This window comes from Mytilus edulis, chromosome 3 (assembly GCF_963676685.1).
Source record: "Mytilus edulis chromosome 3, xbMytEdul2.2, whole genome shotgun sequence".
Lineage (NCBI taxonomy): Eukaryota > Metazoa > Mollusca > Bivalvia > Mytilida > Mytilidae > Mytilus > Mytilus edulis.
The window spans coordinates 43,851,083-43,872,279 of record NC_092346.1 but is presented as its reverse complement, the minus strand read 5'-3'; the positions used below and the strand labels follow the sequence as shown (position 1 = coordinate 43,872,279).

At 31.6% G+C, this 21,197-nt stretch overlaps 1 protein-coding gene across 1 annotated transcript in view; it reads left to right on the top strand.

The window, feature by feature from the left end:
* The window catches only part of LOC139514266 (dynein axonemal heavy chain 6-like), a 162,974-nt gene that overhangs the window by 51,635 nt on the left and 90,142 nt on the right, over positions 1–21,197 (top strand). The window contains exons 51-63 of the mRNA XM_071303270.1: positions 849–872; positions 1,729–1,896; positions 2,569–2,592; positions 5,882–5,896; positions 6,966–7,055; positions 7,612–7,809; positions 8,138–8,503; positions 9,019–9,200; positions 10,483–10,591; positions 11,474–11,599; positions 12,104–12,198; positions 18,328–18,487; positions 18,813–18,944. Of these exons, the coding sequence (XP_071159371.1) occupies positions 849–872; positions 1,729–1,896; positions 2,569–2,592; positions 5,882–5,896; positions 6,966–7,055; positions 7,612–7,809; positions 8,138–8,503; positions 9,019–9,200; positions 10,483–10,591; positions 11,474–11,599; positions 12,104–12,198; positions 18,328–18,487; positions 18,813–18,944 (1,689 nt within the window). The remainder of the gene's footprint in view (positions 1–848; positions 873–1,728; positions 1,897–2,568; positions 2,593–5,881; positions 5,897–6,965; positions 7,056–7,611; positions 7,810–8,137; positions 8,504–9,018; positions 9,201–10,482; positions 10,592–11,473; positions 11,600–12,103; positions 12,199–18,327; positions 18,488–18,812; positions 18,945–21,197) is intronic.

Here is a 21,197-nt window from a genome sequence, read left to right as displayed (position 1 = left end):
GTAGATCCCCGGATCCATTTTTCATAGTTGACTGATTTTTATTGTAGATCACCCATTATTTTGTAATAGTGATTAGTGTAAACCAACTTATTTTCCAAATACTTTATTTCGCGTTTAGCTATTTCTAGTTCACTTCGCAGCAATTTAATTTCCCCGATTTTCAAATAAACTTGATGTAGTTGAATAAGGAAAGATCCAAGGTATACATATTTGCGATGATTTAAATTCACATTATTTTTCTTCCTCGCGAAAGGCACGAAAATAAATCGCTTGTGAAAATCAGTTGGTTTACAGCAGTCAGTAGTATTGAATACTAATTGAAATAGTTTTTGGCTGGTGAATTTTCCCAGTATTCTCTTCAGTGGTAGAAAATGAATGGTGATAATGTTATAATTATTTATTTTGCTTTACATATCAAGTTAGCATGATAATAAATATTTTTTTATATATTTTTAAGTGTTGTTCATATAGACAGATATGTCAAAAAATTAATAAAATGGTAAACAGAAATAATAGTAATTTAGTTCCATTTTAACAAATATATAAGAACTCTTTCCTTACCGAAAAAAGGGTATAAAATAAAACAGGAAAAGATGTTTTGGCATTGTTTAGAATAAAGTTAAGCAGAACAAATAAAAATTGACAGACAATTATCCGAGGCTTCTAGTTCTTTGTTTAATGAACAGTTATTTGCGAGCCAGCTAAGATTTTCAAAATTCTTTCTTGTTTTTACTGAATTTTATATACATGTGCAAAAGATAGGATGCCATAATCATGATTTCAAATTAAGCACTGCAGCGGAAAGATGAATTAGAAATAATATTAACTCTATAGTATCATGATTTTAGGAAGATCATGAACATAAAGTTAGGGTAAGAATGATGTTTAGTTTGTGACTTCCAAACTTATATTGTTTCAGCATGTATCTTTACTATTGGCATGTATTTATTACTATTTGGATTTAAGTTTTTTAAGTTTCTTTTTGAATTTTCCAATTGTATCAGCTTCTTGGGGTTAAGCATCAAGGCTTTTCAATAGACAAATACTTGATGATATGTAGGATTCTTTATTTAATGGGAGGCTGCAGAATGGAAATATTATATTGATACCATTGCCTAGTGGATATGGATAAACTATCATACATAGAATAAAAAAAAGCCTGGATAGTAAATATTTTTTTTAAACACCAATATCTTAGTTTTCTTGTTCATCATTGTAATTACTTTTCTTTTTATTGTTCCAAATGGGTTCAATTTTAATAGAAGGATTTTTTGAGATATCAGATTAAAATATCAAAAGACAGTGCTAAATTAGCACTCTTTTTTTTTTCAGTCACAACAAACAGTTTTATACCATGATTCAAGAAAAGGAAAATCCAAGAGTATATGATGAAAAAGCTTTAATAAAACTGCAGCTATATGTTATTTTAATTTCCCTTGAATTGCCAGTTTATTAGTTCAACTTGTCAGAACTGGAGTAGTAATGTAGAAACATTAATTTTCGAGGGGTTAAAATTTTGTGGTATTCTCTCACTATAAGATTTCATGGAGATTTAATTTCCTGGTTTCCTTAAATGTAAGTGGTATTATATTGAAGTTAAATTTCTGTGGGTTTTTTCTTTCCACGAAATAAACGAAATTAAATCCTCCACGAAAATTTCTGCTTTTACAGTATCTTATCTAATGAAATGCAAATGACAGCAGACTAACAATATTTTGATGTAATCAGGTAAAATGGACACCAGAACAGCTGATGTCAGAACAGATTTTGTTTGGTGATTTCTTTGATGTTAGTGACAAGGCTTCTGCACGTGTGTACAGACCCATCAGTGATAGAAAAAAGTTACGTCAAGTTCTGGAGGAATACTATATGAGAATGAGCTTTGGAAACACAAAGGTATTAAAGAATTGTTTTAACTCTTGCAAATTACCAGCTCTCAGCAAATATATCATATATCCAATTAAATATAAATTATAAAGAGCTTCAGGTACCCATGAAAAATATATAGTGCACAGATGATTAATTTTAAGTTATAAAATTATTTACTAAGTCATTTCTAAAGACAAACACAAATTTTTGACATCTTTTTTATTAAACCATTTGCATTAAATAAATTTTTATTCATAAAATCGTAATTTGTGTAAAGGACTTATCCAATCAGAAACATGCTATTCGGTATTCTTTTTTGATTTACTGACAGCTTTTTACTTTCAGTCAATCTTACAAATTTCAAATGAATTGAAATTGTTTAAAATATATATTATCACTTCTTTTGCTCCTTTTTTTTTTTTTTTGAACTTTTTTCAGTTTTGTATAGAAAAAAAAACTTTCCCCAGAATCAGTTTGTGTTTATCTGGCTATTTGAATATTTGCAAAATGAATTGTCCATGTGGAGTTCATTCTAAGAAAATTTGCCTTGAAAACCAATTATTCACTAATTCCTTTGGCTGTACAAAAAAAAAAGTTTTTATTTCCTTCTCAATTATTAAAGTTGGTGTGGAACATCCACATGGCTTGAGAATTAATTGCTTGTTTTGCTATTATATGTTAATGACATTTTAATTTCAGTTTTTCTATATTGCTGAAAAAATGGTATATAAAGCATAGTTTATTTCAATTATTTCATTTTATTGGTCATGGTTGTATACAATTTTTATTTATTTTAGCAAAATTGGATTTTTTGGTTGTACTGTGAAACAATTCAAACTGGTTTAGCACTAGGGGTTTTAAGGGGAATTTAATTATTGCATTATAGTGTTGTTGTCTTCATCAGTACACCATAAAATCCACACTATAACTTGATTTAATGTTATTATTTTGCTTGGTTAGAAGGGTCAGGACAATACTTTAGCTAAAGAAGTAAGTGAGATTGCTCCCTTCAATAACATTATGGGTTGTGCAGAATGTCTACCTCATTAACATATCATGGCTGACATTAACAAGTTATGGTTACAAGTGCTGGGCCAAGATTGAAAATGAAAGCACATTTTTTCCAGTTACAATATGCACATTTCATCCTTTAGTTATCAAATTATTCTTTTATTTTGAAGTGCCTGTGTGTCTGTTATTTAGCAATCATTCCAATGACAACTCCCTGTTTTTCATTGGTAGAACATTTACAACAAAATTTACCTTAATCTAACGTTGCCATGTTCAATGACAAGATTTATAACCTACATCTTGTGAATTTTTTGGTTCTATCTATCTTGCTGGCGTTATATGTCCTACACAGCAACTTAATGCTCAGAGTCAGACAGAAATGTCCCTTTGATTTAGAAACCAAGATTCCAACCCCTTTAGTTGACCTTTGATGGTTTTAGCCCTTCTGTTTTTGTTCCTCTTTGTCATATAGCTTCTCAGTATTTATACCTAAGTGGCTTTCATATTTCATGGTTTGAGCATTCTGGGTGAAGGTTAATCCAGGGAAGCTGTAAGGCTGCACCAAAGATATAAAGTGTTTCTTTCATTTAGTAATTACACAATGTATTACTGCGAAAAAAAGCCTGTTATTTATTCTTACAGTAAAATTGTGTTTGTCCATGACAACACTTTTTGAGAACACTATTTTATCAAATTGTTATTTTCTTGACCATCTTCATTATAAGGTAGTAAGTGACAAGGTATAAAGTTGTGACCTCTTGGTTATATTTTTCTGGTGTCTTGGGTTGCTGTCTGATATTTGATAAATTGAACCAAGTTACTAAAAAGTTGCTTTGTGAACTGTGATAACATTGACAAACTTACAACAGTAGAGCTTTTTCTAACTAATTAAATACTGTTAATATGTAGAACTAAATACTTGCTGCTTTAGGATAACAGGGAGTGCAGGAATGGTTTTGGGTAGATTATCTTAATCTAGCTGGTCTGGTATTACAAATTAATAGTGTCCATTGTGATGTGATAAAATAAAATATCATAAAAAGCAGCATGCATTAGTGTTTTGTACATTCATCATGTGACAAGTGCACATTTATCATGTGACAAGTGCACGTTTAACATGTGACAAGTGTACATTTATCATGTGATAAGAGCACATTCATCATGTGGCAAGTGCACATTTATCATGTGACAAATTAAATGCATGTTTTATTATTTGAAAAGTGCACATTTATATGAGTGTAAGAAAATGTTGTCTTGGTACAATTTTATGATTTTCTATGTCTTTCACTTGACTGCCAGCATGATATTTTTTGAAATTGTCATTATTATTGGGAAACAAAAAGGGGGGGGGGGGGGGGGGGATAAAACAATTTGAAGAAAATTAAGGTGTTCTGGATTCTCACATATCAAACAATAACAGACTGTAATGTAAAAACTAACTATAGGGGTAGAATGTAGAATGTTTATGGTAGTTTTTAGTTTTAGATTGAAATCTAAACTATGTTCATCCCATAAGCTTTTGTTATGATACCCCTTTTCGCACTGATGTGGCAAAAAGCAAACATCCATCGATCATCGCATAAATCTGTTAAATTGACATTATGTGAAGGGATTAAATAGCCTCTGTCTGGTTGAATAAATTTAACAGATTTAACCCATATACATTGACTAATACATTTGTTTTATCTAACATCAGTTTGGTGTTTATATCAGGGTAAGATCATGTTTTTATCTGCACCCAGGATTTTTATGTAGCGCCACATTTTTTGTTGCAGTTTATTTTTTCATAGTTCAAAAGAGGAGAGTTAGACTCAGATAGAAAAGCTTTAATTATTCTTTTGGCTATTGGTCAAATGGAAATCAGAAATGTTGGAATAGCTTTGTTTTATAGTTTATATTTTTCATGTTTTACGATATTTGTGTGCGATCTTTTTTATTTTCAATCCAAATAAATGTTGATTTTCTTAGATGTGAGAAATTTAGAATTACTGAATAGTCCTGAATATGAAAACTATTAAAAAAAATGCAATGATTGAAAAAAATCCTTCAAGAAATGATACTTTTTATGTGAACATGGTGAGTACGCATGCATCTCAATTAGCAAATGGGAAAAACAATACCCAGAGTTTTTTCTCAACTATGCTTTTCATATTGAGATTTATAGAATTTAAAAATGCATATATAAAGTTACACATAAGATACTACTTGACTTATTTATGAGATGAGATGTTATTGTGAAAAATATGTGTAATTATTAATATATGTATGAATGGTCTGTTTTTCAGTCTTTGGTAAGTCTTGTTGTGGTCACAATACTTGACACTCACTTATTTAACTTCAGTTTTAAGAATATAAACAAATAATGTAACACATATATATTTATTTAAAAGTCAATAATTTGATTTCAGTGTTCAAAATATAAACAAATAACATAACACATACATATATTAAAGTAAATATTTATATGTAACATTTTTAACAGACTCACTTGAAAAAAACCACCACTTTGCATGCACATGAAATGTTTGACCACCATATCAGTCAATTATAACAAGTACAAATATTACAGTTTAGACCGATCAGTGTATTATGCCCCTTTATATTAAATTGATTTTTTTTTTAATGCCAAGAAATAACAAATATTGCTTGAGGGAAATATCTTAAACATAAGAAAGCCCAAGCAGAGGTGTATCAAGAATGTTTTAGAGGCCTCAGTGGCTGTGTGGTCTTTGTACAAAACATGTAGTTACTACTAGTCGGTCAACACTGAGGTTGTGAGTTCAAACTAGGTTTCTCTGGGCACTCCGGCTTCCTCCACCAATAAAAACTGGCCACCTCAAAATAGCCCAAAAGCGGTGCTTAAAAGTGGCGTTAAAACACAAAAAGTCAATAAATCAATCAAAAATGTTTTACAAAATTGCAGGTCCCTAAGCCAAAACAGACTGTTTAAAAAATCTTTTATATATTTACAATCTTCTTTATGAAATTACTTACCTTTTAGGGATTTGAAAATGTTGTAAGTTATAAGATAGTTTGAAAAGTATTTACTATAAAATACTTAAAATAGTTGTGTTATACATTATATGTGTATTTGTCGCATCTTTGAAATTTGTTGAGGTAATTTGAATGATATCAATACATTTTGATTTCCTCATTTTCATCTGTTTGAAAAATTATGTTCATAACAATTTCTCATTTTAATTTTTCTTATATTGTGTTTGTTCGATTTTTTTGTATTTTTTTGTTTGTTATAGTTCAATTTATTCATTAGAACCTCATGGAAAATAAGTTTTATAACTAACTGTGTTACCCTCTTTAAAAGATAAAAAAGAATATTATTTTTTGTCAGCCAAATTTTTTAAAGTCAGACCTATGAAATGAAAAGGTAAAGTACCAAGGATTTGAGTTCATTTGTAGAATATCAAACTCAAGATTGGCAAAAAGATTATTTGATTTATACAGTTAATCCTGTGTTCGATATTTTCTAGGCCTAATTGCAGTTGAGAGTGATAAGATTTTTTTCAACTTTCACTGTTAAATATCTCCTGTTTATGATCTTGTTGAAGAAAACTGGCATAGTTTTGTAAGAAACAAAACTGGCATGGCTTTGTAATAAAGAATCAACAAATTATTTTTATTGAATAAGAGATTTCCATAGATGTTTCGAAAATATTAATGTTTATCATCTTGTGCTCACATTGTGATCAGTCTTTGTGTGTTTTGTCTTGTGCATGTGTTTTTATGTGTGACAGTTCTGTGGTTTATTATGTCATATCTGTAGCAGAATAATCGCTGATTTTTTCCAGATTTTTCAATAACTTTTTTTTCTTAAGTTACCTTACATAAGAATGTTATTCCATTCTACTAATGGCTCATTTGGACTCCTTAAGTCCCCAATAAGTATTGCTATTAACCAGTATTATAGATTTAGATACATGCAAGAAATTAATATCACATGACATTTTAGAAAACATAAGCAAGAAAGATAACAAGACAAAGATATATTTGAATATTTTTTGCTTTTGTTAAGTCTAAAGATACTGTAATTCAGGAACAATTATTTTAATGTTTTGTTACTATTGTAGGCAAGTCAAATGGTGTTCTTCAAGGATGCAGTAGAGCATGTCACAAGAGCTGCCAGAGTGTTCCGACAACCTGGTGGTCATATGATTCTTGTAAGTTTTAAAATTATCCATGTTATCATATCATTATTATCTCAGGAATAAAACCATAGTTTTATGATTGTTTTCTGTGCTGAGATCAATTTAAAGCAAGATAGCTAATCTATAAATGATGAGTAAAATTTATGTGTGTTTTATGTAAGGAAAAAAAACAATCCTCCCCCCTAAAAACAGCTGTGCGCCTTATTAAACGATGCGCTTTTTATTCAGGAAAACACGGTATATACTGTCAGAATGATAATTGTGCTGCTCTATACCTTAAGCAAGACCATTGCTTTTAACTGCACTTAAAGGACAAAATCCTAGAGGACTAAAGATAAAAAAAAAAAAAAACAGCAAATTTTCATGATTCAGATGAATTTAGAACTAACACAATATGGACTGTCATGTATACTATAACACATGTAAATACCTTACAATGTTTATCATGATTTGTATCTGTTGGTGGTTTTTTTGGCATGTATAAAATGCATGAAAATGATATTTTTAAAAGATATCATTAAATTTATGACTGAAAGCGAAAGAAGAAAATTCTGTCTGTCTATTACAGGTTGGTCTGGATGGAACAGGAAAATCGACAGTAGTACAGCTAGCTAGTCATATCGCTGGATCTGAGTTGTTCAAACTCTCTTTACACAGAGGATATGGTATAACTGAGTTTAGAGATGATCTAAAGCAAGTGTTTAAACTTAGTGGAGTAAAAGGGCTGACCATTGTGTTTCTACTAACAGATGCTGATATTGTTAAAGTAAGTAAGAAGAATAAATTATAAATAAGAATGGTGATTTGTGGATATATATCATACACAAAAGAGATATCTGTTAATATAGTATAAATGGAATTTGATCTTCAAGATTTGGAAAGAAAATGTGGACAATATAATACTTATTTAGAAATTTTATTTCATACTTACATGTTGATTAATGCTTCAAGTTCATCATTACATATTTCTACATGTACTTTGAATCCCATTATTTTTTTATTGCAGTATTATGGAATTGCATCAATAAATGCAAATCAAGTTCTTAATTTACAGTATTTGTCATTTTGGTATAAAAATTACATACTTTTTGTAGGAATCTTTCTTAGAGGATATCAACTGTATCCTGAATTCTGGTGAGGTACCAGATCTGTTTGATGCAGAAGAACTAGATGCTATCAGAATGGAATTAAGACAAGCAGCGTCTCAGGCAGACATACCAGACACTAAGGATTCAGTGTATCAGTTCTTTACCGGTCGTGTCACACGTAACCTTCACATTGTATTGACACTCAGCCCTGCTGGTGGGAAGTTCCGTCAGAGATGTCGAATGAACCCAGCATTTGTTAATTGTTGTACCATTGATTGGTATGATGAATGGGAAGAGGAAGCCATGTTGAGTGTGGCAGAAGTTTTCTTTGAGAATGCAGAGTTTATAGCTGATGAAAGTTATGATTTGAAGGCAAGTGGAAACAGTTTACACCAGAAACTATTTATTTGTTTTCCTGTTTTTTCTTGTATACCAGTTTCTTATTCATATGTTTAAAAATTTCTAAGTGTGAAAACAAAAACTGATTTGGTAGGACTGGGTTTAATCTATCATAAAATCACCTGACTCAACTGATTTTCAATCCAGCAATATTTATGTCAACACCTAACCATTGAATAGATGAAGGGTTTAGTTTTAGTTGTAATATAGCAACCTCTCTGCAACAGCCTGTATAAAGGAAAAAGTATGTAAAAAAATGATTTATTATTAAATTTTAGAAGATGACCATTGAAAGTTGTAATTTTAAAGTAAAAGTTATTTACCAAATACTGACCAGATTATAAAACTTTACTCAAAACTCTGAATTGTTTTACTAGTTGTATGGGAGAATCCAACATTCAATTCATATTTATATTATTACTATTAATTCAACAGATTAAAAAAAAAAATCATTACTCCTATTGAAATACATGTATTTTGTATTATAGATTCTTAAAGAAAGAGTAGGAAGAGTTTGTGTAGATATTCATAACACTATTGGTACAGCTGCTTTAAAATACTGGGATGAGATGAGGCGACATTACTACGCAACTCCTAGTAGTTATATGGAGTTCATCAGGCTTTACTCCAAGATGTTGAGAGAAAATAAACAGTCCTTCATCAATAACAAGTTAGTCATACCTTGAAAAATGTGCTTAGGATGCATAAAATTTATAACATGTGTTTTTATTTTTTAACAAAAAAATTTAATTATAAAATAATTCTTATTGATATTAAGGGTAAAAAAAATCATATAGATATTTTGATAAAAGGATAGAAAAAATAATTCCAATAGATTACTAGGATAGAAAAATAATTACATTGGTATTAAGGATACAGATAATTAATTAAAGATAAAGATTATTATGAAAGAAATAAAGTTAGTTTATTGGGAATGTCATTATTTTGTTGTTAAAGAATTTCATGACTACAAATTAAAATATCTTTTTAAATACAAAAAGTAGATGTGGAGTATTGGACGGCAACCAAAAAACATATTAAGTACACTATAAAACATCTAGAGGTCACTCACTATAAGGTCATCAATAATCAAGAAATCACTAAATTAATAGCTCTAAGTCATCCCAAGTCTATACCAGTTGTGAATAGTTTCATGATGCTTGAAGGTCTAACATTAAGGGCATACGATACAGTTACAGGGGAGGTAGTGACGTTGCTAACGTAAAATGTTATTTTCGCGACGTCAAACTGTGACATATCAGGAAAAGATGCATTTTTCGACTGATTTTTATCATTCAAACTGATTTAATTTGAAAACGAGTGCAGGGTCCCCTATTTTTTAAAACGACATTTTGTTTCATTTTGCAGGCAGATTATGTGAACCAAATTTTATAAAGCTGTAAATAGTACAATTTTTTTAATTTTGATAAATATACAGCAAAAAATTACGTTTTTTTCTCAATTCATGACCATTTGATAAATATGCGTTATTTCTGAATAAAAAATGCATAAGTTTTTAGGATACTTATAAAATACAGAAATTACAAATTATTTAACAAAAAACCATTTGTGTTTATCTTTTAAAACAAAAAAGTTATGGCTTTCTTTCGAAAGGGAAAATACGGCCACAAATCCAAATTTTGAGCAAGTATACAAAATTTCGACCTCATTTAACTCAAAAAGTAGTACATGAAGGTATATTTTTTATTACACATTTGATTTAATCAGGCAAAAAATAGCCTCTATGGAAATTTTCATCAAACTGTAAATACAGAATTAAAACTGTATCGTATGCCCTTAAAATCAAATTCCCCTTTAGACCAAAATAAAAGATGGCCTATGTCTTGGCTTCAACATATTGTATTTTAAGAACATTTTACAAGATGTGAATGTAAAATATTTTTGAATATAACTGCAAGTTTCTTGTTGTGTATCTTTCTATATTATTTCAGAGAGAGATTAGAGAATGGTCTGTCCAAACTATCAGAAGCTAATGATCTAGTTGGAACTTACCAAGAAAGGCTCAAAACACTGGGACCTCAGATTGATGAAAAACAGAGGGTAAGTTATTTTCCGTCTCAAAATTCACCATGTAACGTTATCATTATTCTTGTCTGCCTGAATTCAAATATATCTTTAGTTCAGAAATATTTAGACAACCTCTAAATTAGTTTATGATTTTTTAAAAAAAATCTGTTTTTTTTTTCAAATAACATTATGGAAATTGAAAATGTGCAGAGTTTCAGCTAAAACAAGTGTACTCTATCTTGTGAGCTCCAAATCATAACCATTGAACTATTGAGAGTTTATTTGAATAGCTTGTCTTTGTTTTCGAACCACATTTGACTCTCTGATATGGAGCTATTATACTCCCATTCACTGAGTTTGTGGAATGCTGCTATCACCTTATCCGTTTATCCATATCTTTCATTATATATTACTCAGCATCTACAGAAAGGGAATAATTGAATTTTTATGCCCCATTTATGGGCATTATGTTTTCTGGTCTGTGCGTTCGTCTGTTCGTTCGTTCGTTTGTTTGTTTGTCCCGTTTCAGGTTAAAGTTTTGGTTAAAGTTTTTGGTCAAGGTAGTTTTTGATGAAGTTAAAGTCAGATCAACTTGAAACTTAGTAAACATGTTCTGTATGATATGATCTTTCTAATTTTAATGCCAAATTGAAGATTTTATCCCATTTTCACAGTCCACTGAACATAGAAAATAATAATGCGGATTGTGTACTTGGGACACATTCTTGTTTGAACTTTGTTATGGTGAGTTGTACCATTTTAACAAATTTAAGCCAACCAGGCTGTTAGTTCTTAATTGACTCTTATTTGAATTTTTATTAACCACCGAGAATGGAATTTTTTGTAACTGTCTTAATAACATGTGGGGATATATTAATCTGAAGTTTAACTTTTAAAATTTTATTTTTGTAACAGGATACCGAGGTATTATTAGAACAATTACAGAAAGATCAGGATGCAGTAGAACAAGTCCAGGAGATAGTCAGACAAGAGGAGGAGATCATGAAACGAGAGACAGAAATTGTACAGGAATATGCTGAGGTAGGATTAAGTCTACTTCATTATAATGTGATACTCATCTTTTAATTATAGTCTTAGGTTGAATTTTCATTGGTCAAGGTTGACCTTAGGCTTTTTAAGATACCTAATAAATGCCATTTCAGCAACATATTTCACAAAAAAATTTAATAGAAAAAATACTTGTAGGCCATAAACACTTCTGAATAATTTACGATCAATTTTAGTTGTGAGATTTTTTTATGGAAAAAAAGCTGGATGGTGTTTTGGGATATATATTTTATTGGTATCTTACATTTATACTGTAAAAGATAAGTTAATAATAATTTGTTTTTTATTTGTCTTTGATTTTGAGATAGTACTATGGCACTGAAAATTAAAATGTTTAAGTCTAAAAACATAATGGAATTATAATGGGGATAGAGCTGTCATTTTCAAATTGAGATATTAGCACTAACAGGACAAACACATACATCTATATTATACTGCATAGATATATATCTTTCATATAACTCACTTTTTATTAAGGAATGTGAGCGAGATTTAGCAACAGTATTACCAGCTTTAGATAAAGCAGAAGAGGCCTTGAAATCACTTGATAAATCTGATGTCAGAGTTGTCAGGTAAGTTGTTTATATTGGAGGAAGTACTTGAAAAGTATATTTCTTTGTGGGCATCAATTTTCATTGTTTGTGAAAACCTTGATTAATATAACCCTTTATTTAAAAAAGGCTTTTTCAGTGAAGAAATATTGTTTTGAACAGTAAGTATCTTATTTGTATAAAAAAGGGTGAACATTATTAATAGTTTTTAAACAAATCTAACTTAACTTTTATTTTACACTGATTTAGAGAGATATATGGTATTGATAGCAACAAGATGAAAGGATAAAGTTATGATTTTTTTTTATAAATGACTGAATTTACTGGTACATTGTAAGTGTTTTGAGAGCCGTGTGTGTAATGTATTGTTTATATTTTTCTAGGACATATGCTAATCCACCAGAATTGGTCAAGAGTGTTTTGAGAGCTGTGTGTGTAATGTATTGTTTATATTTTTCTAGGACATATGCTAATCCACCAGAATTGGTCAAGAGTGTTTTGAGAGCCGTGTGTGTAATGTATTGTTTATATTTTTCTAGGACATATGCTAATCCACCAGAATTGGTCAAGAGTGTTTTGAGAGCCGTGTGTGTAATGTATTGTTTATATTTTTCTAGGACATATGCTAATCCACCAGAATTGGTCAAGAGTGTTTTGAGAGCCGTGTGTGTAATGTATTGTTTATATTTTTCTAGGACATATGCTAATCCACCAGAATTGGTCAAGAGTGTTTTGAGAGCCGTGTGTGTAATGTATAGTTTATATTTTTCTAGGACATATGCTAATCCACCAGAATTGGTCAAGAGTGTTTTGAGAGCCGTGTGTGTAATGTATTGTTTATATTTTTCTAGGACATATGCTAATCCACCAGAATTGGTCAAGAGTGTTTTGAGAGCTGTGTGTGTAATGTATTGTTTATATTTTTCTAGGACATATGCTAATCCACCAGAATTGGTCAAGAGTGTTTTGAGAGCCGTGTGTGTAATGTATTGTTTATATTTTTCTAGGACATATGCTAATCCACCAGAATTGGTCAAGAGTGTTTTGAGAGCCGTGTGTGTAATGTACTGTTTATATTTTTCTAGGACATATGCTAATCCACCAGAATTGGTCAAGAGTGTTTTGAGAGCCGTGTGTGTAATGTATTGTTTATATTTTTCTAGGACATATGCTAATCCACCAGAATTGGTCAAGAGTGTTTTGAGAGCCGTGTGTGTAATGTATTGTTTATATTTTTCTAGGACATATGCTAATCCACCAGAATTGGTCAAGAGTGTTTTGAGAGCCGTGTGTGTAATGTATTGTTTATATTTTTCTAGGACATATGCTAATCCACCAGAATTGGTCAAGAGTGTTTTGAGAGCCGTGTGTGTAATGTATTGTTTATATTTTTCTAGGACATATGCTAATCCACCAGAATTGGTCAAGAGTGTTTTGAGAGCCGTGTGTGTAATGTATTGTTTATATTTTTCTAGGACATATGCTAATCCACCAGAATTGGTCAAGAGTGTTTTGAGAGCCGTGTGTGTAATGTATTGTTTATATTTTTCTAGGACATATGCTAATCCACCAGAATTGGTCAAGAGTGTTTTGAGAGCCGTGTGTGTAATGTATTGTTTATATTTTTCTAGGACATATGCTAATCCACCAGAATTGGTCAAGAGTGTTTTGAGAGCCGTGTGTGTAATGTATTGTTTATATTTTTCTAGGACATATGCTAATCCACCAGAATTGGTCAAGAGTGTTTTGAGAGCCGTGTGTGTAATGTATTGTTTATATTTTTCTAGGACATATGCTAATCCACCAGAATTGGTCAAGAGTGTTTTGAGAGCCGTGTGTGTAATGTATTGTTTATATTTTTCTAGGACATATGCTAATCCACCAGAATTGGTCAAGAGTGTTTTGAGAGCCGTGTGTGTAATGTATAGTTTATATTTTTCTAGGACAATGCTAATCCACCAGAATTGGTCAAGAGTGTTTTGAGAGCCGTGTGTGTAATGTATTGTTTATATTTTTCTAGGACATATGCTAATCCACCAGAATTGGTCAAGAGTGTTTTGAGAGCCGTGTGTGTAATGTATTGTTTATATTTTTCTAGGACATATGCTAATCCACCAGAATTGGTCAAGAGTGTTTTGAGAGCCGTGTGTGTAATGTATTGTTTATATTTTTCTAGGACATATGCTAATCCACCAGAATTGGTCAAGAGTGTTTTGAGAGCCGTGTGTGTAATGTATTGTTTATATTTTTCTAGGACATATGCTAATCCACCAGAATTGGTCAAGAGTGTTTTGAGAGCCGTGTGTGTAATGTATTGTTTATATTTTTCTAGGACATATGCTAATCCACCAGAATTGGTCAAGAGTGTTTTGAGAGCCGTGTGTGTAATGTATTGTTTATATTTTTCTAGGACATATGCTAATCCACCAGAATTGGTCAAGAGTGTTTTGAGAGCCGTGTGTGTAATGTATTGTTTATATTTTTTTAGGACATATGCTAATCCACCAGAATTGGTCAAGAGTGTTTTGAGAGCCGTGTGTGTAATGTATTGTTTATATTTTTCTAGGACATATGCTAATCCACCAGAATTGGTCAAGAGTGTTTTGAGAGCCGTGTGTGTAATGTATTGTTTATATTTTTCTAGGACATATGCTAATCCACCAGAATTGGTCAAGAGTGTTTTGAGAGCCGTGTGTGTAATGTATTGTTTATATTTTTCTAGGACATATGCTAATCCACCAGAATTGGTCAAGAGTGTTTTGAGAGCCGTGTGTGTAATGTATTGTTTATATTTTTCTAGGACATATGCTAATCCACCAGAATTGGTCAAGAGTGTTTTGAGAGCCGTGTGTGTAATGTATTGTTTATATTTTTCTAGGACATATGCTAATCCACCAGAATTGGTCAAGAGTGTTTTGAGAGCCGTGTGTGTAATGTATTGTTTATATTTTTCTAGGACATATGCTAATCCACCAGAATTGGTCAAGAGTGTTTTGAGAGCTGTGTGTGTAATGTATTGTTTATATTTTTCTAGGACATATGCTAATCCACCAGAATTGGTCAAGAGTGTTTTGAGAGCCGTGTGTGTAATGTATTGTTTATATTTTTCTAGGACATATGCTAATCCACCAGAATTGGTCAAGAGTGTTTTGAGAGCTGTGTGTGTAATGTATTGTTTATATTTTTCTAGGACATATGCTAATCCACCAGAATTAGTCAAGAGTGTTTTGAGAGCCATGTGTGTAATGTATTGTTTATATTTTTCTAGGACATATGCTAATCCACCAGAATTGGTCAAGAGTGTTTTGAGAGCTGTGTGTGTAATGTATTGTTTATATTTTTCTAGGACATATGCTAATCCCCCAGAATTGGTTAAGAGTGTTTTGAGAGCCGTGTGTGTAATGTATTGTTTATATTTTTCTAGGACATATGCTAATCCACCAGAATTGGTTAAGAGTGTTTTGAGAGCTGTGTGTGTAATGTATTGTTTATATTTTTCTAGGACATATGCTAATCCACCAGAATTGGTCAAGAGTGTTTTGAGAGCCGTGTGTGTAATGTATTGTTTATATTTTTCTAGGACATATGCTCATCCACCAGAATTGGTCAAGAGTGTTTTGAGAGCTGTGTGTGTAATGTATTGTTTATATTTTTCTAGGACATATGTTAATCCCCCAGAATTGGTTAAGAGTGTTTTGAGAGCCGTGTGTGTAATGTATTGTTTATATTTTTCTAGGACATATGCTAATCCACCAGAATTGGTTAAGAGTGTTTTGAGAGCTGTGTGTGTAATGTATTGTTTATATTTTTCTAGGACATATGCTAATCCACCAGAATTGGTCAAGAGTGTTTTGAGAGCCGTGTGTGTAATGTATTGTTTATATTTTTCTAGGACATATGCTAATCCACCAGAATTGGTCAAGAGTGTTTTGAGAGCCGTGTGTGTAATGTATTGTTTATATTTTTCTAGGACATATGCTAATCCACCAGAATTGGTCAAGAGTGTTTTGAGAGCCGTGTGTGTAATGTATTGTTTATATTTTTCTAGGACATATGCTAATCCACCAGAATTAGTCAAGAGTGTTTTGAGAGCCGTGTGTGTAATGTATTGTTTATATTTTTCTAGGACATATGCTAATCCACCAGAATTGGTTAAGAGTGTTTTGAGAGCCGTGTGTGTAATGTATTGTTTGTATTTTTCTAGGACATATGCTAATCCACCAGAATTGGTTAAGAGTGTTTTAAGAGCCGTGTGTGTAATGTATTGTTTATATTTTTCTAGGACATATGCTAATCCACCAGAATTGGTCAAGAGTGTTTTGAGAGCTGTGTGTGTAATGTATTGTTTATATTTTTCTAGGACATATGCTAATCCACCAGAATTAGTCAAGAGTGTTTTGACAGCCGTGTGTGTAATGTATTGTTTATATTTTTCTAGGACATATGCTAATCCACCAGAATTGGTTAAGAGTGTTTTGAGAGCCGTTTGTGTAATGTATTGTTTATATTTTTCTAGGACATATGCTAATCCACCAGAATTAGTCAAGAGTGCTTTGAGAGCCGTGTGTGTAATGTATTGTTTATATTTTTCTAGGACATATGCTAATCCACCAGAATTGGTCAAGAGTGTTTTGAGAGCCGTGTGTGTAATGTATAGTTTATATTTTTCTAGGACATATGCTAATCCACCAGAATTGGTCAAGAGTGTTTTGAGAGCCGTTTGTGTAATGTATTGTTTATATTTTTCTAGGACATATGCTAATCCACCAGAATTAGTCAAGAGTGTTTTGAGAGCCGTGTGTGTAATGTATTGTTTATATTTTTCTAGGACATATGCTAATCCACCAGAATTAGTCAAGAGTGCTTTGAGAGCCGTGTGTGTAATGTATTGTTTATATTTTTCTAGGACATATGCTAATCCACCAGAATTGGTCAAGAGTGTTTTGAGAGCCGTGTGTGTAATGTATTGTTTATATTTTTCTAGGACATATGCTAATCCACCAGAATTGGTCAAGAGTGTTTTGAGAGCCGTTTGTGTAATGTATTGTTTATATTTTTCTAGGACATATGCTTATCCACCAGAATTAATCAAGAGTGTATTGAGAGCCGTGTGTGTAATGTATTGTTTATATTTTTCTAGGACATGCTAATCCACCAGAATTGGTCAAGAGTGTTTTGAGAGCTGTGTGTGTAATGTATTGTTTATATTTTTCTAGGACATATGCTAATCCACCAGAATTGGTCAAGAGTGTTTTGAGAGCCGTGTGTGTAATGTATTGTTTATATTTTTCTAGGACATATGCTAATCCACCAGAATTGGTCAAGAGTGTTTTGAGAGCCGTGTTTGTAATGTATTGTTTATATTTTTCTAGGACATATGCTAATCCACCAGAATTGGTCAAGAGTGTTTTGAGAGCCGTTTGTGTAATGTATTGTTTATATTTTTCTAGGACATATGCTAATCCACCAGAATTAGTCAAGAGTGTTTTGAGAGCCGTGTGTGTAATGTATTGTTTATATTTTTCTAGGACATATGCTAATCCACCAGAATTAGTCAAGAGTGCTTTGAGAGCCGTGTGTGTAATGTATTGTTTATATTTTTCTAGGACATATGCTAATCCACCAGAATTGGTCAAGAGTGTTTTGAGAGCCGTGTGTGTAATGTATTGTTTATATTTTTCTAGGACATATGCTAATCCACCAGAATTGGTCAAGAGTGTTTTGAGAGCCGTGTGTGTAATGTATTGTTTATATTTTTCTAGGACATATGCTTATCCACCAGAATTAATCAAGAGTGTATTGAGAGCCGTGTGTGTAATGTATTGTTTATATTTTTCTAGGACATGCTAATCCACCAGAATTGGTCAAGAGTGTTTTGAGAGCCGTGTGTGTAATGTATTGTTTATATTTTTCTAGGACATATGCTTATCCACCAGAGTTGGTCAAGAGTGTTTTGAGAGCCGTGTGTGTAATGTATTGTTTATATTTTTCTAGGACATATGCTAATCCACCAGAATTGGTCAAGAGTGTTTTGAGAGCCGTGTGTGTAATGTATTGTTTATATTTTTCTAGGACATATGCTAATCCACCAGAATTGGTCAAGAGTGTTTTGAGAGCTGTGTGTGTAATGTATTGTTTATATTTTTCTAGGACATATGCTAATCCACCAGAATTGGTCAAGAGTGTTTTGAGAGCCGTGTGTGTGTTGTTCCAGAAGAAAGATGACTGGGCTGCTGCTAAGCAAATGGTTAAAGAACCGGACTTTCTTAAAAATTTACTGACACTTGACAAAGACACATTACCAGGGAGAGTAAGTACCACAAATATTTAAAACTTGAATATTAGCAATAAAAAATGATAAATTGATGTCATCTTGCATGGTAGTGTCTTCTTTTGACTCCTATATGAATCATAACAAAGAAAAAAGTCAGTCACAATTATTTAACATATAGAATTTGAAACACTGATTTATTATGAGGTTTCCCCAAAATAAGTTGGTATTTAAACATTATTGATAAATTTGTGAATGAAATCTATAAAAATTGTAATTCTATGAATATTAGTTAATAAAAAATGTCGGAACTATCTTATTCTATGTGTAAAAATTGTCTACAAAGAGCTCTGTTTACTTTTAGGTGTTCCACAAACTGAAGAAATATTCCAAACATGAGGACTTTAATCCAATCACAGTAGGACAGAACTCTGGACCGTGTGAATCTATTTGTTTATGGGTTCTTGCATTGGAACATTATTATGAAGTCAATAAGGTAATAAAGCACTAACTAAGACTGCTGATTTACATCTGTTGAAGATATCATTGATATTGTTTTGTAAGAATTGTCACATTTTGCATTTTTGATTCATTTTACTAGCTGTATAACAGTTTTTATATGAATTTGGTTAAATATACTTACCATGAAATTACATTTATATTATATAGAATATGTTTGCTTTCACAACATGTTCTCATCGCAATTAACTAGGTGATTAAAAATTACATCCATGAGATGTACTCACCTACGTCATAGTTCACCTGTGTAACATACACTAGCTTTAGTTTTAATTTTTGCGTTCAAGAGAACGCATGTTTCTCGTCGGCAAGGATTTTTAACAGTTTACTGTTGAAAATCCTTATGTTTTATAAAAGACATTATTTGTTTTCGGAATATCGGTATACGATTAATTTAATACAGCGCTTCTGCCAAGTTTCTGATATGCACGTTTTCGTCATTTTTACAGCTTACGAGTCTGGAAATACGACGACATAGAAAATGACCTTTGTTTAGCCGCCATTTTCAAACATTAAATCGGGTCCGAGGAAAGGCAGAATTTAGCTGTCAAAATCGGACATGTTACGTGAGTGCTACGTTTTTAAAAAGATATATTTTTAAACGGATGTTTATTTCTTTTTTCACGCTCAGCTGACCGGATTTTTCACTGCATTAGAGCAATGCTACGAAACGGGTCGAGTGTAAAGTTTGGATAAAGTCGATTGTTTACAATTTGCAGTCTGTACACGAGACTGTGTAAACATATCACTATATTAAAATCAGAATTGGTATTTTGACCAGATCTGATTGTTTTTTCATGTGGAAAACGTCCGTATGGGAGCGTATACCACTATTGTCACTAGAACCTCAATTGGTTCGATTGTTTACAATTTGCAGTCTGTTACGTGTACACCTGGTACACGAGACTGTGTAAACACATAACTATTAAATCAGAATAGGTATTTTGACCAGATCTGATTATTTTAATGTGGATAACGTCCGTATGGGAGCGTATACCACTATTGTGACTAGAACCTCAATTGGTTCAATAAATTTCAATCAGAAAAGGGAATCTGCCCATTTCTGATTGTTTTATTTGGAAAACGTTCCATACAGGGAGCGTAGACCAACAGTGATACTGTTTTAACAGTTGATAAATACATCACAATCAGAATAGTGATTTTGCCCACAACTGATGATGTTTTTTTTGGTTAACCTTCCATTCAGGGAACATAAACCATATTTATTGAAAATAAAACGTGCTCAATGGATCACTATAGACTTAAAATAGAATAGGGATTTTGCCCAAGTCTATTTGATTAATGTTGTCATGTTTCATACAGGAAACATAGGAACTAGAACAACATGCATGATTTAGAATCTATAAGTTGCATTCATTCTAATAAAATACAGATTTGATATCTTACATAAAATTAAATCATAACTATTTATTGATTGCACATTGATATTTATGGAGCATAGAATTGCACGTGGATGATTGTTGCAAATAAAATAAATTAGAATCAGACTAGTGAATTTAAGTCCAGGTCTATCTGACTTTTCTAGACATCCTTCCACCCAGGGAACATTATGTCTACTTTTATTATATTTTAAAACAACACAAGCATAGCTAATATTTGGTTGCACATTGTTTTTTGTGATGAACCAACAGTTTAGTCAATTAACATATTTGCTCATATTGAAAATATATTGATCAAGTGTCTGGAAATAGTCAAGACAGATATTAAAGACACTAAAATGATACATTGTTATCTAGTACAATACAAATGTGATTGTAGTTTAAGCATACCAATACATACTTCTTTTAAATATGTCCAGTTTAAATCAGGACAGTAATTCTAGAAGCCTGAAATATTTTTCCAGAACAGCAAATTGCTGTAAATATTTAATTATTTTTTTACTGATAAATAATTCTCCAATGCTCTAACAGACATGGAGACAGTAAGAATGGAGCACTGTTCTAAATACAGTTGATAGCTTGTGACAACTCTTTTTACTAATATTAAATTTCATGGTCAGTTTACTTATGACAAGAAGAACATGAATATTATAAGTATGAACTGCTATAACCAATTGTTTGTTTTTGTCGGCAGTAAGGAAACAAAGGCTTTTATATGTTTTTATGTAAACATTAGATTGTCTATTGAATAAAGAGTTTAGGGGATGCCATGATGCATTTCACAAAGACTCATTCAAGGTAATGGCTTATATATTGATTACATAATTCAG